Below are 17,054 nucleotides of genomic sequence, written 5' to 3'. Positions count from 1 at the left end.
GGGTAAATTGCATCTAGGATAGAGAAATATGGAAGTGCTAGACGAGCAAGTACAAGAAAATTGGTGTGATGAGATGTTATGTCCTGATTTTTCTGATAACTGAGTTGTGTGGTGGGTAATAGAGGGTTACAAAGCAGCTAGGCCCTGTTGCAGTGCTTTTTTACTGTTAAGCTGTGCTTTCTATCAGTGGAGGTAGCCAGATTTCTTTCTATGTTGTAGGTCCAGTGAATTCTGGACAGTTTTCTGTGTGATGGGAATATATTACCCAAGTGATAAATTATATTTTTTGTCCTCTCTACATTTGCACTCCCCTCTCACTCCTCCACAAAACAAAAAACAAAACAAAACAAAAAAACAGAAAAAAAAGCACATCACAAAAAAATCTCAACTGCTGTTTGTGTCTGAGTAGAGTGAAAAATGCAGAAGAGCTTCTTAAGTCAGACTTTGAATACCTGGTTTTGCAGGTGTCATTCATCTTTCCTTAAAAGTCCAGTTGTTAATGTTTTATGTTTATTTATAGACTCCTTTATTTTGAGCTACACATGCCTATGTGTAATGATTAGGACAGACATAGCTAAGGCAAAACTTGCTATAATAGTCTGCAAGTCAGAGTAATTCTGATAGAGGGGCTGGATAAAGTCCTTTTCTGAACTTGGGAAAAATATAAACTTGTAAAATACAGGATGAAATGTACATAGTGAGGCTGTGGCAATTTGTATGAAGCATCCCATGTTGTGTATGCTGCTTTTGCCTTCCCTTTGTGTTTCTGGATTCTTCTAACTTCTAATTAATATTTTTAGCTATGTAGTGAAGATAAACAGATAGCACTATGCAGGTTACAGGCTTGTGTAGTCTCAGATATATCCTTATTGAACACTTTGAGATGCAGGTTTTTTAGTGGGGAAAGGAGTTTTTAAGATGATTAGCTGCTGTGCTGCATTGGTACTGCTTTGTTAATGCAAAGATAAACACTGATTATAGAAGCTGATAGTGGTGGAGTCATACGGAGTGAGGTGTAGCTGTAAATACAGAACAATTACTTCAGGAGTAAACTGTGTCATTCTTTATCTAGTCAGAGAATCAAAATTTCTGTGGGTGTTTGTGTTTTGCTGTTCCTTTAAAGGAAGGCTGTGTGAGCTTGTGAAGTGTTTTCAGAGTCTGCTCACGTCTATTGCACAAGAGTAAGGGCTCCTTTGTACAGTGCTGATGGTGTGGGGTACCTGCACACACTTGTTGATAACTTGGACTTCAGAGTTTTGTTTTTCAAAAGCCTTTTGCGGCAAGGTGGCTGACTGTGCTTGCCCTAGGCATAGGCAGTGAGAGAAGTTTAACCTTAGGCTAGAGAGTCATGAATTACATATGGGGAGCATGGGATGGCTGGGAATTACCTGTTTATTGCTCTACCTCTAGGGAAGGTAAATGAACAAAGTCTGTTTACACACAGAACCATTGCAACTATTACTTGTTTTTCCTTTTGGTGGAAGTGAAAATGTCTTCGGGAATGTGGGGTTGTGAATGGAGGAGGAGTGGAATTTTAGATAGGCATGTGGCCTGAGGGATGTGCCTTAGTGTTTTGCTATTATGTTACAGTCCAGATAAGTCTGAATTAATTTCCCTTATTCTTTCAGTTATTTTTGAAGATAATAATGCAGCAGAAAAATGAAAAGCCGTAGAAGACCTTTGCTTTGGCAAAGAAGTCAGCTATTGGCCCAGTCTGGAAGATGGACCACTGTTTTTGGGAAGCCTGGGAAATACTGCTTCAAAAAGCAAGTTTTCCTAACTTAGAAGAAAAGACAGAGTGCCCAGCTATTTGTGAGTTTAAATCACAGCAAACTGTACAGAATACTGCAGTGCAGAAGGAAGACACTTGAGCTCCAAAGCAGGTGGGCTCCTGATGTGCTTCTAAATGCAGAAACCTGTCCAAAACTTACTGTTGAATTATACAATTTTCCTTACAAAACTACTGAGAGCAAAAAGATCCTGTCCATATCACGAAGCTGAAAGCTCGTCTGTAGAAGCAGTAAGGAAACTCAACAATGAATCCTTTCAGAGTGAAGATCCCTTGAATGAAGAATTTGAAACTGTTGCTGTTCTCAATAGCATCTCTGGCCATATCCATTATGTCTCATGTGGCTCGCTGGAAGGTGCTGCCTTACCTGTAAAGAAAGGTGGTTTTGTATATAGCGTGGAGGAGAGCAATAATGATGAGGGCAACACAGTCCTGGTAGTTTTAAACAACTATAAAAGGAAATGCTGTTGCAAAGGGAGTGGAATGGAACTTGTGGCCCCTTGACAGCTCTAAAGAGGTCCAAATTTAACCATCATACTGTAAAAAAGAGATTTTTATTTATGATGCATAAGAAACTTTCTATGGTTAGGTTTCGGTATAGAATCATAAAATTCCCGAAACTTCGAGCAAGAGGCAAGACTTGCAAATTAAGAAAAATCAGACGAAGGTGGGTGCAGAAAGTTACAAGGGACCATCAGGAAACGCTTCAGCGGGATTTTGAAGGTGGATTGTGTAATTTGTTTTCCTCCTGGAAATCTAAAAGTAAGCGTCTTTGGAAGCGGTACAGCTTATCAGATATGAACAATAATACACCCAAATCTGTAGGAGCGGAGAATGAGATCTGTGCACCTGAGATCTGCCACACGCAGGATGTGTCCGCTGAGCCGTGTTCCGAGGATCCAGAGTCCGGAGGGCACGGTAGCAGTGTGGATGCTGTCCCACCAGAACTGCATGTTAGACCTTCTGCAGAGGCAGAAACCTTGCACCAGGTGGAGACCAACGGGGCTCTTGCAGAGGATCATTGCTCTGACATTGTCGTCTCCGTGACAGGAAAAGAAATCGCTGTTTCGAATCAAGATGGTGCAGAATCCAAGGAGGTTGTGGGTGTAGATGGAATGACACTGTTGCAATCCTCCTCGCAGGATTCTGATGTCAGCGATAATTTTGCAAATGGACCTTTATCCATGGAGCTGACACAGAATGAGGACAGCTCTAGCCAGATGGAAGTAGAAGGCTCCTTAAACTTGGACATTTTTAGTTCAAAATTACTAGATCACCCTTACTGTAAAAGTCCTCTGGAGGAGCCTTCACCAGAAAGCACAGGACTGAAATCAGGAACTCGGAAGGGAGGCAAAAGGAACAGTCAGAAAACTTCCCGGGTGGCTGATGAGCAGCTGGCAACGTGGCTTTGTGGTATACCTTTAAATATCTTAGGGCATCCAGAAGTTCCTGAAAACTGCTGCGTGTATTGTGGAGTTTACATATTGTGTTAATTCCTTTATAAAATGGTGTCTTACTCTGAATTGTAAAGGTCACTTAGTATAACATTTGATTAAATGAGGCTGCAAAGAGGAGAGCTGCATGAAGGAGGGATGAATGAATGTTTATCTGACAAGCTATTTTAAGATTATTTTGTTTTAGAGAATACAATGTAGTTTAATTGGAATCTGCAGGAAATTGTTGATAGAAATTTTAAATGTCTTATCATGTGGAATCAAAAGGTTCAGGTTTTTAACTGGTTGAAAGTTGTTATTCTTAATTTGGTTTCTGAAAAACCTAGGTATTCTAATGCTTCCTTCTGCCCTTATACTCTCTTCTCTTGCTCACTAAATCACTTGAACTTGGGTTTTAATAGCCAAATACTGTTCATTGTCCCTTAGTTTTCTCTCCAATTGTTCATAGAGTAAGCTTAATGAATCCTATGAGACAATATTTTTTTAAAAGACTGGTCTTAGCAAAGGTTCTGCAAAAAGTCTTTGGGGTTTTTTTGTGCTATGCTGAGCATGCAGTATTCGATAGTCTCTCTAAAGAGAAGCATGATAAAAATAGTAATTGGTGTCTTATTTATGTGTAGCAGCTTTTTACACACAGAGTAAGGAGCAGTAAGCTAACACGTTGTGCCATCTTGTATGGTCAGTGTAACTTCAGAGATGTTCTGATATCTTCCTTTGGAGAAATTGGCTTTTTAGAGTCCCATAAACTGTAAGCTGGTGTCAATGAGTGTTAAAGGAATTGTTTGAAGTTTGACGTGCTCTGATTTTTCTGCCTACCTGTTTGTGCTTCAATTTTGCAATTGATTTCTCTAAAGCAAAATGTGAAGAAGGGGACAGTGAACTTCAAGAGAGGAGTTAGCTCTCCACATCCATATCTGTAAGTCAGTGTGGGATGTGCATCTCAGTGACTGGCTTTATGCGATCCAGCAAGGACCAGATGCTGTGTGAGAAATGGAGAGAAACTCTGGTAACCCAGTGAAGAGATCACTTCTGCAATGGAGTTTTCAAGTTTGTCCACCAGAAAAAGGGATGTAGTTCTTCTATAACAGGCAAGAGCCCAGGTTGTAGCAGGGTGGCAAAGGTTAACGTTTTGTGGTCTGATAGCATAGTACTTCTGAGTTTTCTCAGCTGAAAAGCTGTAAAGAATTGTAGTAGTAGGAGTTCTTGTGTGTTTAGGAGTGTTGTTAATAATTAACTGCACCCTAAAAGATAGCGCTGACCTGGCAAGAGTTTCTGGGGTAGAAAGATGAAGGAGGTGCAAGTGTTAGGGCTGCTCTTGGGTTTTGAATTTCTCTGCAGCAGCTGAACTCAGACGTTAATGGGCTGCAATGCTTAGTGCATTCAGAAGTGCTATTAGGTATCAAACAGCCCCATGGTAAATCCTGTTCATGATGGGTATCTGATTTTGCCCTGGGGCTGAACTTTGTATTCTTTTCCTTGAGTTACACCAGCCCAAGTGAGGTCAGTAGCACTGGAGGTCTGGAGCTCTGCTGCTCTTAGTTGTAATGACAAGAACAGTCCTTCCTCTGTGCGTTAATAAAAAGCATTTAAAATTTTTACATATTAAAACAGAATAAGGTACACTCATAAGCCCTATGCATTGTCTAGCTAGACTTCTAGCCAGAGTGAGGAACATCTTTCCTGTCACAGTGTACTGAGATGTAAGGGATAAAAGTTGTTAGGGAAAAGTGTGGCAGAGTTGCAGGAAGGTTCTTTTCCCATGAAGAATGCTTCATTGTGATTTGATCTTGTTCTTCAATCCTTCCTCCCTTCCTTCTCTCACACTTCTTGTTATATCTTCAGTGCTATTCTCAGCTCATTTTGGTTTGGGTTTTTTCTTGGTCTCTCTCCTTTGGTTTTTATTCTTACTGCTGTTTTTCTGGTGCTTTTTCTGTCCAGTGTTTCTCTCGTCTTGCTTTTTCCTATCCTGATCTTGAAAGTTTCCAGGAAATGTTCTTAAGGCCTTAGTAAGCACACAACGCCCTATCCAGTGATGCTCTGCCATCACACTCCAGGCTCAGAAGAGTCCTGGACTCTGATCTCAGATCCAGCTTTCTGTACACACCAGCTTTCTGTACACAGAACAAATGTTTTCTGCAGCATCTGAAAATTAATTTTCAGAGAGCTGGACAACTTGGTCTTTTTTCTCTTGTTTACTAGCAAGTGTTGAAATCCTGTTCCCCATTCTCTTTCATTCTCAGAGTGGTTTTGGATGCTTGTGTGGAATTTTTATCTCCAGTGTTCCAGTCATGTGTTTGAGAAAGAAAAACATCTATTTCCTAGGTTTTTCAATTCTTCCAGCATTCATCTCTTCATTATTTCCAAGTTAATACATTTTTCTGGTGTGGTTGCTCCGTGTTTTCCTGGGCAATGACAGGCTGACATGGCTGTCTGTGTCACCTTAAATGCCATCCCTGGGATACAAGAGTAAAGGAGTCACACTTGCTGGGAGTCTGGCGTCTTTTCCGTTCGCTGTGGTGCGGCAGCGGAACCGAGCAGGCTGCAAACACTGCCAGCTCCAGCTGCCTGCATTTGAGGAGAGTCATTCTGCCTGCCATAAGGACAGGATACTGGCTTTTCAATGAAACCTGTTGCAGGAACTGATGGCTTTTCACGTTGCAGTAAAATGATTTAAAATGCTAATTGAAGCAAGGAAGGGGATGGGTTCTTCTCTAGCACTGGTATAATTGGTTTGCTGTAGATATGTATGTGTATGGAAAGAAGAGGGGGTGATCTTTTCCTGTGAAGCTGAGTGATCAGATTCATGCATTTTTATTTTTGTCCTTCTTCCACTACCCCCGTTTTTATTTTATGTTGCCAATTTGAGCTTAGTTTTCCTAAATAGGTACTTGCCATGTGTGGTGCTGCATGTTGGTTGGGTGCAGAATGACTGCTGCTTGTACCTGTAAGAACTGAGAGCTTTATTGGATTGGTGAACTCAGAAGCTTTTTATATGTTTGCACTTTAATTTTTCTGATATATTTAAAGGATTCCTAGATGAAGTTATGAAGAAATATGGCAGTTTAGTACCACTCTGTGAAAAAGATGTCATGGGAAGATTAAAAGAAGTCTTTAATGAAGATTTCTCCCATAGGTGTGTAGCAGTATCACACTGTACACCTGGTAAAGAACAAAAATCACTTGCATTGCTACTGCATGATCTTCATCTAACAACTAGGAGAACCGAATCCATTTGACATGACCTTGACTTGATTTTTCTCTACCTTTTCGATCCTGTTTTAGAAAACCTTTTATCACCAGGGAAATCATGAAGTATCGAGAAAAACATCCAAAAACCTCCACTTGCAATTTCCGGGTCTTCTATAATAAGCACATGCTAGATATGGATGATTTGGCTACACTGGAAGGCCAGAACTGGCTGAATGACCAGGTCAGAGATGCTTGGTGTTTATGTGCTCCCCTAACCCTTTTTATCCCATTTATATTAGAATACCAGTTGTACACCTGCTGACATTGCAGGTGGGCTACCCTTACTTTACACTGCCCAAGTAAAAGGAGTGCTGGGCAGCTTTTGCAGTGACAGGTGCAATAAGTCTGGAAGCTGGGAGGTGTCACAATTAGCCTGTTTCCTTTTGAACAAATGATGTTGGACTATTTTGATAAAATAGTGGCTACTCATAGAGGTTTTAGTAACTTTCCCCATCCCAATTACAAGAATGACAGAGTGAAACAGCAAACTGTGGCCCACAGCCAAAAAACCAAGAAGGCTGCAGAGCCCAGGGCATGCACCAGTAGATTTAAATTGAATTAAACTGCATTTAAGATTGAGGCAGACTTCAAGCAGCAAGTTACAGTCTCTCTTCAGGATGACCACTATTAGTTGCAGAATGCTTGTCCTTCAGACAATGTGGCTCTTAAGTCTCCTCTCTGTATTGCTGATTTAAGTGGGTAGAGGCTTATGTTTTATGGGCACTTGTGAATTTGGGTCTTAAAAAATTGTGATATATGTATTTAACTATTTACTAACTCTTGCAGATAATTAACATGTATGGTGAACTCGTAATGGATGCAGTCCCTGAAAAGGTGAGGGGGTTTTGTTATTACACAAATGTGCCTAATGAGAGATGGAGAGGGGAGGGTGAAACTTTGCACACTTCAGGTATAGAATCAGGATTCAAGTCAACCATGGCCAACAAATTATAGTGGAATGAGTGGTTCCATTATAATATTTTGCTATGTGCTGCTCAAATTTTCTACCTTTCCTTTTCCCTTTTCAGTGCTGTTGCTCCTGTTTCAGGAACTGACTGTGTTAGCCCTGCAGGTGCTCTCTGTGGTAGCCTGAGGTCAGTGATGTACCTGTAGAAGACACGTGCCCCATTTTGGCCCATCCCACTCTCCTTACTTCCCTGGAGGTTTCTCTTTCCAGCCTATCAGCTTCTCAAGTGCTGTATTCATGCCTTTGCTCAGCAGCCTGGTGTTTCAGCTGAAATTTCTGATGAAGATGGATTTCTGCTGAGATGACAAACCAAGAGTGTTAGCATCTGAACCATGCACATGTGCTGCTTGCACTCACCCTCCCGCCCACCTCATAGCTGTGGGGGCTGTAACAGCTCAAGCTGTGTCAGCTGCCTGCCTGGTGAATGTGAATTTCTGTGGAGCTGCTTGGTTCCTTGGCAGTATTGACTCTGCAGGACTCTGTTTTGTGCATCCTCCTCAGAATGCTTACAGCTTTGCAACTGCAGTGCCTGGCTGTTGGTGACAATTGAGAGAAAGAAAGCAAAAAAAAGTAATCAAGATAACACCCCCCCCAATTTTGTGACTAAATTTGCAGCAGTGACAATTATAAAAACCCATCTGTTTAGGGACAGAACAGTTTTCAGGTGAGACCACAAAGGAGAACCAAACAAAGCCATTTTTAGATGAGCTCTGCACAATGTAACTCTTAAAATCTTCAAGCTGTACTAAATGAAGATGGTGATTCTTCATTAGTATTCTCCATATTTCCTGAGTGTGCTAGGCTAGGAGTATTGGAGATTGTATCTGTTTGCTTGTGTCTGCTTTTTCTTCCTAGTGCATAATTGAAATTCTCATGGGAGATTTTGTGCTGGTACCTCAGAATGTGGTTTTGAAGTCTGTTGGCATAGCTAATGGCTATTAGACTGTATTCTCAGATGCAGAATTTTCTAACTTTTTTTTTCAAGTAACAGCTTAAGCCTCCTACCACCTCTACACTAGCAGAATTATTAAAAACAGATGTTGCAGATTTCTATTTGTATTAATCTGTTAGTATAATCAAGAAGCAAAGCACAGGGAATAATAGTGTGAATTTGGAGCTAATTTTTTTTTTGCATAAGCCTACATTTTTTTGTCATAAATGTTGATTTTCACTTTCCAAATGGATCAGTCATACTTTAAAAATACTTCTCAATAGCAGAATATTGTTCATGTTATAAGAATTGAATGCCAAAGACAATGTTGTTGAACTAAATCTCATAACTGTTTTGATCAATTTTCTTTTTCTGAGTCTCAGCTTCCAGCAACTAAAGCCAGAAGTTGCTCCCTTCTCCACCACCCCTGCTTTTCCAGTCCAGTGTTCTCTTCCTTGATCCCTGTAAAGAACAACAAAAACTAACTCCTGGTCTTGGTGTTTTTCTCCCAAGTCTGTCCCCAGCAAAAAAATTAAATATGATATGCCTGGAGATACAAAAATGTAAATAAAAATGCTGCAGTGGCTCACATGATATATTGTATGGAAATGAGATGTTTATTTTATTAGCTTGCTGAAGAACAGTAAGAGTTGAGACTTGGCAAAGCCTCTGTTTGTCCCTACTGGGGTTCTGTTTCTAAACCTACATTAAATATTGCCTCATTACAAGTTATTTTGTATAAATTATCCTGGGGGAAGGGGAATGACTGTGCATGAAAATCTGGGTGCTCATTGCTCCTCTCTCTCTTTCTCTCTCTCTCTTTTTAGGTTCATTTCTTTAACAGCTTTTTTCATAGACAGCTCGTAACCAAAGGATATAATGGGGTAAAACGATGGACTAAAAAGGTACCTTTAACATGGTGTCATCAGTGCTGGGCTTCTGCTGGGCTGGGCTCAGTCACTGGCTTGAAGCTGGGTTAAGTGTTATTTGCAAAGGATGGGTTAGCAAAGGAGTTGTACAAAGTGGGAAGGGCTTGGTGGAAATAGTAGTGTGGCACTATTCAAGTTAGTACGGGTATGTTGTACTTGGAATGGCTAAATCTTCAGTGGGAGGTTATCTCTTTGTGTATGTTCATGAAAGTTGTTAATTTAACTGCAAGAAATGTCTCTTACTGCTCCTGACAGTGCCAGGTACACTAATCTACAGGAAAGCAGACTTAATTCTGCTTCTTCCTTTTATCTCAGCATGGTATTCTTTGACAAAATCAAATTGTTACTCCAAGTAACACATACCAGGTACTAGAAAGTAAAAAAGAGACCCATGGTTAATAAGCCAGACTGTTGTTCTCTTGACAGGAACAGAAATCACCTTGTTTTCCAGAACCCACACCAGATCATGGGTGTGATATTTTCAGGGATAGCTAATGCAAAAAGAAATACTCTCTTTTTTTTCTATGAACATTTGTCCTTTCTAATATGGGAGATGAGGCAAGACTAATCAAAGGCCATATTTGAATGTATGATCTTTCTGCAGAAGTACTTAAATAGCACACATCTGTGAAATGCTAGAGATGAACTCATTATCCAAATATAAAATCTATTCATATAATTTATTAAAAATCTCTTTAAAGAGAGATGGAATATCAGTGCTTAATATTCCCACATATTATTTTTTAAACGTTCCTTTCCTCCAGCAACCCAAGTTTTGTAAAAAACCCCGAAATTAAGGTAGATTCTGGAAGCAGGATCTGTATTGTTGTTGCTGCTGAGAGGTACCTGATGAGACAGGACAAGTTTTAGATATTTACACATAAATTCCTAAAACTCTCAAGCAAGAATGAAAACTAAGCAGTTTCTGTGGGAAAGATTCTGTAGACTCCTTCATCTTGCAATGTGCAATTAAGGGAAATTTGTTTCTGCTCTTGAAACACACCAGAGTATAGCACCATGTTTTGTAAATCTTCTCTCCTGGGATACAGGATATCCCGTGCTGGCTCTGGCTGCAGTGGTTTCAGAGCTCCTGTTAGTGTCTGTCCCTTCTGATCACCCATCACACTGGCACTCCTGATTCACTGTCATGACACAGAGCTGACTCTGCTCTCATGATCAAGTGAATCTGGGTTGCCACCACTCTTGCTGTACATCAGTTTGTAACTAAAGACAAACTTTTGGCTGCCTGTTTCTACTCTTCTGCTGCAGGATTGCACACCTGCAGTCATCCCACAACTAGGGCCACATGAGGTCCCTTGGGTTTTGTGTGGCTCTGCTGTTGCTGGACATCACAGAAGATGGAGTTCATTTCTCTTACTCCAGTTTTCCTTTGTGGTCTCAGCTTGCTGCTGGCTGACATCCTTGGGCTTCTCTCCACCAGTGATGGATTGGTGTGTAGTGAATGTGCTGTAATCCAGTCAGGAAGCAGTTTCTGCAGGTGGGAGCAGGGTCGATGCTTGTCACAATCAAAGGACTGTTGTAAGCCAGGCTCAGCTGATAACTGCTGTGAATGCCCACACCTTTTTGTCTCTTCGACTTCCCATTGTTACTCAAGAAATAGGCTTTTCTTTCCTACAAAAGCCCTGCCCTTGCCAGTAGTGTTGCAATTATGTACTGTTCAAATTGCACAGTGCTTAAAAAAACAGGAAAAAAGCTTAGAAATCTTCCCACAGGATGAGTTCATTTAGTTCAGGATTCTATTTTTGCTTATTTTCTGGACTGTGCCACCAAAACCCCAGTAATTAGACACTTCTTTCAAGAGGAGCTAGGAGAAGGAAGACCATGAAAGGCCCTGGCTTGGCTGGCTTCCAAAAGCATAAGGGCTCATCTGCCATACAGACACAGGGGGTGTTCCATCTGATCTACTTGTTCTGTACTTCAAGACCTTTTCCCTTGTTTGCTTGCCTGTGACCACAGTACATCTGCTACAAAGCTAGCTTTGAGAAAGGATGAATCTGCTCTACCTTCTTGCCCTCCTTTCCTCTGTTCACCAAAGCATCCTGCACTCCTCTGCTTTCCTCTGGCAAGTCCCAGAGCCTGGGTTAGAGCAGAAGGGGTCAAAATACAAACTTGCTGGCTTTGTGGGGTGTTTGTAATTACAGCCTCTTCATAGGATCATGGAATGGTTTGGCTTGGAAGAGACCTTACAGATCATCCAGTTCTGCCCCTCTGCCATGGGCAGGGACACCTTCCACTATCCCAGGTTGCTCCAAGCCCCATTCAGCCTCTGCCCCACTTCCAGGGGTGGGGCAGCCACAGCTTCTCTGGGCAACCTCTGCCTATGTCTCACCACCCTCACAGGGAAGAATTTCTTTCTTCCATCTAATCTAAACCTGTCCTCTGTCAGTTTAAAGCCATTCCCTCTTGTCCTGTCGCTCAATACCCTTGTCCAAAGTCCATCTCCAGCTTTTGTTGTAGTCCTTTAGGTACTAGAAGGTGCTATAGAGTCTCTATGGAGCCTTCTCTTCTCCAGACTGGACAGCCCAAACTTCCTCAGTCTGTCTTCATAGCAGAGGTACCCCAGGCCTCTGAAGATCTTTTGGGCTTCATCAGGACCTGATCCAACAGGTCCCCCTCCTTCTTACGTATGGGGCCTCAGAGCTGGACACAGCACTTCAGATGTGGTCTCCTGTGAGAGCAGTAGAAGGGCACAATCTCCTCCCTGACCTGCTGGCCTCACTGCTTGTGATGCAGCCCAGCGTGCAGTTGGCTTTCTGGGCTGTGAATGGGCTGTGAATGCACATTGCTGCCTTATGTTGAGCTTAGCATCAACAGCCCCAAAGTCTGTCACTTACTCATTTCTATCAGCAAAGATAGAATTGAGTGGTGCTCACACTGGACAAGTGTCATTACTGAAGAGATGAAGAGCTAACCTAAACTGAGGCTCAGTTGTATTGCCATCATTACCTAAGAAATCCCACTTCAACACACATGTTGCAGTGCAGCATGAGCAGGATTTTGTCACAAATACAGAAGTGATTAATTCTGATACTGTACAAGGTTCCTCAGCCACTTTCTGGACTGTAACTCTATTTTTGTGCCTGCTAATAAGTTGCGTATTAGGTAAACATGAAGAATGGGGTGAAAGAGTAGAGGGGGCAAAAGAAGATTTCAGTTACAGAGTGGCAGAAAGGAAACTTGGATACAATTAATCTCTGGCTATGCTGTATTCTGCCTGTGGAACTCTCTGTAATATATGTTGTTCTTTTTGCCAGGTGGACTTGTTTAAGAAGACTCTCTTGTTAATCCCTATTCACCTGGAAGTCCACTGGTCCCTCATTACTGTGAACATCCCCAGTCGAATTATTTCATTTTACGATTCCCAAGGCATTCATTTTAAGTTTTGTGTAGAGGTAAGAGTGACAGCTGTGTCTGCAAAGTCTGAACTGTTTTCTTAAAGGAAACACTCCCCCTTTGTTTCTGTTCAGCCATAAGCTTTAAATGTGGTATGTCTGTCATTGTCTTGCTGTGTATGAAATGAGAATCAGCCTGTCCTGCTGAGGAGTCTGAAGCACAGAGCTCGAGGGTCACACCAGAGCTGGGAGCTGAGGTCACACTGCCTATTGCCCAATTAGCCTGACCGTGTAATCAGCACAGCTTTGGTGACTCTGACTTGGCACTCCCACAAAAAGCAGGAGCTCAAAGCCCAGTGCCAAGGGGAAGCAGAAGAACCCCAAGGAGAGTGAGGGCACTTCTTTCATCTGTTAAGGGGCTTGTGTTTAGGATAAATGATAAATTGTGCTCCTTTAGGGGATAGGTTGCCTGGGTGAGAGCAGAGGACTGAAGATGCTGTAGTGTTGCCTGGTGGGGTTTATGTGTTACCGTGCTATTAACAGTGTGTTGCTTTTTTCCTTGTCCTGCATTGAAACGGGGTGTTTGCCTCTGGTTAGAACCCAGCAACCTTTCAGGTCTGCAACCTGAACACTGGAGTTAAATTATCAGTCTTCCTGATAAAGAACAGCCAGGAAATTTTTGCTGGGCTTAGCAAATTGTAATGACCCTCTTACAAAAGCTAATTTTGTCAACTTAATTGCTTGCTTGATGCAGCAGCCCTCTACTTTTAACTGTGTGTAGTTGTTGGCTTACAGAAGAGTAGTAATTATTGTACCCAGGAGAGTTCCCAGCCAGGACTTCTGAATGAAGATAGTATGCCTGCTGGCATTTGCTGAGGATGAAGCTAATGTTTGTCCTGGGAGCAAGAGATCTCATGCTCTCTAGCTTGTGAACATGCAGCATGAACCAACCACCAGCCCTACGGTCTCTCCTGCAGCCTTGCAACCTGATCTCTCCCATCCCATTCCAGGCAAGGCATTTGCACCTGAATGTCTCACAGACATGAGGAAATTTTATTTCTGCCTTTTCTAGGGGTAGGAGGGGAGCAGTACCCCAAAAATTCACTGTGATCCACACACTAAGGTGAATATTTGTGTGCTGCAGTGTTTAAATTGTGCTGTAAATTCCCAGCCTGTTTACAGAGAAGTAGGATTTGCTTAACCCAAGACCATAGTCTCATTTATCTTGCTTCCTTCTCTTCACTTGTGTCAGCCTATTTTTTTTTTCCCTGTATGTCACTAAAACTCTCCCTGGAGCTTTGTTGATTAGCTGCAGAACTGGAGCATTTTGTATTGAGATTCCAGCAGGAAAATGCTGTCGTATTGAACGTAAGGACCTTGGTGTCAGCCAGGAAAGAACACATGCCAGGCTGCTCTGTTTTTCTGTGCATGTCTGGGAGCACTCTGACCTTGTGCCTGGGTGCCATAGCTCGTCTGGAATGAAGTAGAGCAGTGTACAGTGTGGCTGAGGGGTGTTAGAGCTGCCCTTGATAGACTAAAATGAGCCTTGATGGTAGAAGGCACAGTATCCACCAGAGCTCATTTCTTTACCTCTAGATTTTAGCTCAGCTCCTAATACTCACCTGAAGTTTGTCCTCATTGTCAAAAGGATACCAACCAAGCAGTCAGTGTTTCTCTCCTGTTCTTTAGTGGGTGAATAATGTTGCTTTTTTTTCCTTCTTTAAAGAACATTCGAAAGTATTTGCTGACTGAAGCAAAAGAGAAGAATCGCCCCGAGTTCCTTCAGGGTTGGCAGACTGCTGTGACAAAGGTAAATGACAGCACTTTGAGCCCTGGGGTCTGACTTTGTGGGAGATTTCATGGAGCTGCTTCTAAATTCATATATTTGTACAAGTACTAAATGGGTTTATGCTGCCCACAGGGAGGGTGCTGGGAGAGATACAGGTAGTTACACATTGGAATTCCAGCTCTGTTGGTCATTCAACTCCCACCAGGGCTTTAGCACTTTCTGCAAGTGGCTTGGTGATCTGAGCCTTTCTCTGAACAATTAAATGTGTGCACAGCAAATCCTGCAGCTGGTGTCCATATTGACACAAGGTCAAGGACTGACTGAGCTGGACACTCAGCTGCCTCCCTTCTCCTGAAAGGGCTGTTCTGAATGGATGGGCTTTGGTGAGGGAGGGAACAGGCTGATATTGCTACTGCTGATATTTTATGTTTGCTATGGATAGACGGCTTTGGTCTCCAGGGCTGTTTGTGGCACATTGCGTTTGATCACAAGTAAACAAAGTCTGGCAACAATAAAAGGGAATAACTTGTGTGTAGTGTAAATGAGGGAATATGTAATTTGCGTAGCCATCCCATAATGGCTCCAAAGATATAAAACAGGTCATTGCACACTAGACATACTTCCAACAGCTCCCTCCTTGCACAGATTTATTTTTAGATGCTGATACAATGATAAAATGATTCTTCTCTGCACTCATGCACAACCTGTGCAGTCAGTTCATCCTCCTGCATTCTGTGAGGCAGAAGATCGGGGAGTTGAGAAAAAACAATTACTTTGCCTTTTCAAGTGCCAGAGACATAATAGCACTAGTGATTGGGACTTTTTAGCTCTGCATATCAAAATTGAGCATGTTTGAGGAAATAATGAAGGTTGAAAGTTATCATTTGAGACTGCCTTGCTCAGTCCTGTTGCCTAGTGATGAACCATTTGTCATGCTCTCTGAAACCCTTTGGTGTGGCTGGGGGAGGAAAGCCACTGCTGGTAGCATGGATGCTGAGAGTGATCTTCCTCTAGGCCTGTGTGACTTTGCTGATATAGTTTTGTCCTGTGTAAAGTAGATAATGCTGTACAAACATTTATTTAAACTAATTGAGAAGCTGTTCTGTGTAGGTCACTAAAAGAAAATAAACTTGAAAGAAAGACTGTAATTTATTTTCTGTCCTATACTATATATTTTTCTAACTATTAGGTGTTATTCTAACAAGGTGTTGAGTGTCACCTTGCAAAGTTTGGGATGAGAACAAGTAATTACAACTCCAGTTTCTGGTGCTGCAGAACAGCTATCTCTGAGCATGAGACAGCTGATCCTTATGCTGAATCTGCTTTTGGATATTAAGCAGGAGTTAGAGAATGAAAGGATCTAACTAAGTAAAAGGGTAAGGATCTGACATGTCTCCGGTTGTTTCTTTTCCTTTCAGTGCATTCCACAACAGAAAAATGACAGTGACTGTGGGGTTTTTGTGCTCCAGGTAAGAGTCTTCCTATGTAAAAATCAGTGGCCTATATTGTTCATGTAGTAAATGTCCTTTTTTTCAACCAAGCCTTTTCCTTTTCCCCAGTACTGCAAGTGCCTCGCCTTAGACCAGCCTTTTCAGTTCTCCCAGGAAGATATGCCCCGAGTGAGAAAAAGGATTTACAAGGAGCTGTGTGAACGCCAGCTAATAGACTAATAAAATGCAGCCAACCTAATTTCTCTGGCATTTCTGACAAGTTGCAGCTGGTGTTTGTGTACTTGAATTTCTGAAAATTTCCATGAATTTTGAGCGATTCTCAGCTGAGTGGTGTGGCCACTGTTGTTACCTCAATCTTTTGCAAAGTTCTTTAACTGGCAGAACATAACAGAGCTGCCACAGACTATTCCTAATGTCAGTTTGATTCTCTTATGTTCTTTCCTGTATTTAATATTTATTATTTCAGCATGCATATAGGCAAAGCATGCAACTAAACCCATGAAACGGTAGATTTGGGGCACCTTTGAGGTGTAGCTAGAAATGACAAATACAGGTGAATTTGTCTGGAAAAATAAAGATGCATGATATGTTTTCTGATGCAATAATGCTTTGAATGTATCAAAAAAAAATCAATGCCATAAAAAGAACAGCTAGAATGTATTTGATAGTTCCATTGTCCCTTGTGGCTGTGTAATACTGGATACCACATTTTAGGGTGGCTAAACTCATCTACAGCTTTAATTTGTGAAGACCCCTTTTTCAAATAGTCCAAGCTGCTAATAAAGTTTGTTCTGTTAGCATTTCTCTGGCTGTCATTATCAGCCTGTCCCTGTAGACAAAAAGCAGTCTTTGCACAAATAAAGCTTCAGCACTTGTCTGTGTAAGAGAAAGTACAGAAGTGTTCAGTCAGTCAGATAGGTGGTAAGTTCCAAGATGCTGCAGAAGTCTCCATGATGTGTGTATTAAAGAGAACTATAAAGCTAGCCTTGAAGAGTCACAGCCTAGATAGTAAGATAAACTCCTTGACAGTAACTGTTTACATCTCAGATGGCTTTGAGTCATTTCTCAGATCCACAATATGCAGTGAAAATGTACCATTTCTCCCTTCAGCTCTGTCTTCAAAGCTTGTTGTCTTTAACCTC

At 41.7% G+C, this 17,054-nt stretch overlaps 1 protein-coding gene across 1 annotated transcript; it reads left to right on the top strand.

The window, feature by feature from the left end:
• Positions 1-1,626: 1,626 nt before the first annotated feature.
• Positions 1,627-16,177, top strand: SENP5 (SUMO specific peptidase 5). The gene is made up of 9 exons (XM_005418994.2): positions 1,627-3,202; positions 6,271-6,376; positions 6,526-6,673; positions 7,279-7,326; positions 9,218-9,295; positions 12,595-12,732; positions 14,399-14,482; positions 15,880-15,930; positions 16,021-16,177. The coding sequence occupies exons 1-9, from the start codon at positions 2,251-2,253 to the stop codon at positions 16,129-16,131; spliced, it is 1,716 nt and encodes a 571-aa protein (XP_005419051.1). The 5' UTR covers positions 1,627-2,250; the 3' UTR covers positions 16,132-16,177.
• Positions 16,178-17,054: the final 877 nt, after the last annotated feature.

This window comes from Geospiza fortis, unplaced genomic scaffold, assembly GCF_000277835.1.
Source record: "Geospiza fortis unplaced genomic scaffold, GeoFor_1.0 scaffold172, whole genome shotgun sequence".
Classification (NCBI taxonomy): domain Eukaryota; kingdom Metazoa; phylum Chordata; class Aves; order Passeriformes; family Thraupidae; genus Geospiza; species Geospiza fortis.
This window is presented reverse-complemented; position numbering and strand designations above follow the sequence as displayed.

Excerpts from the sequence above, each read along its gene's own strand:
- SENP5 (XM_005418994.2), top strand. The coding sequence starts at position 2,251 with ATGCTGTTGCAAAGGGAGTGGAATGGAACTTGTGGCCCCTTGACAGCT. Across the intron at positions 6,377-6,525 it reads AATGAAGATTTCTCCCATAG|AAAACCTTTTATCACCAGGG; the intron begins GTGTGTAGCAGT and ends ATCCTGTTTTAG. Across the intron at positions 15,931-16,020 it reads GTGGGGTTTTTGTGCTCCAG|TACTGCAAGTGCCTCGCCTT; the intron begins GTAAGAGTCTTC and ends CCTTTTCCCCAG.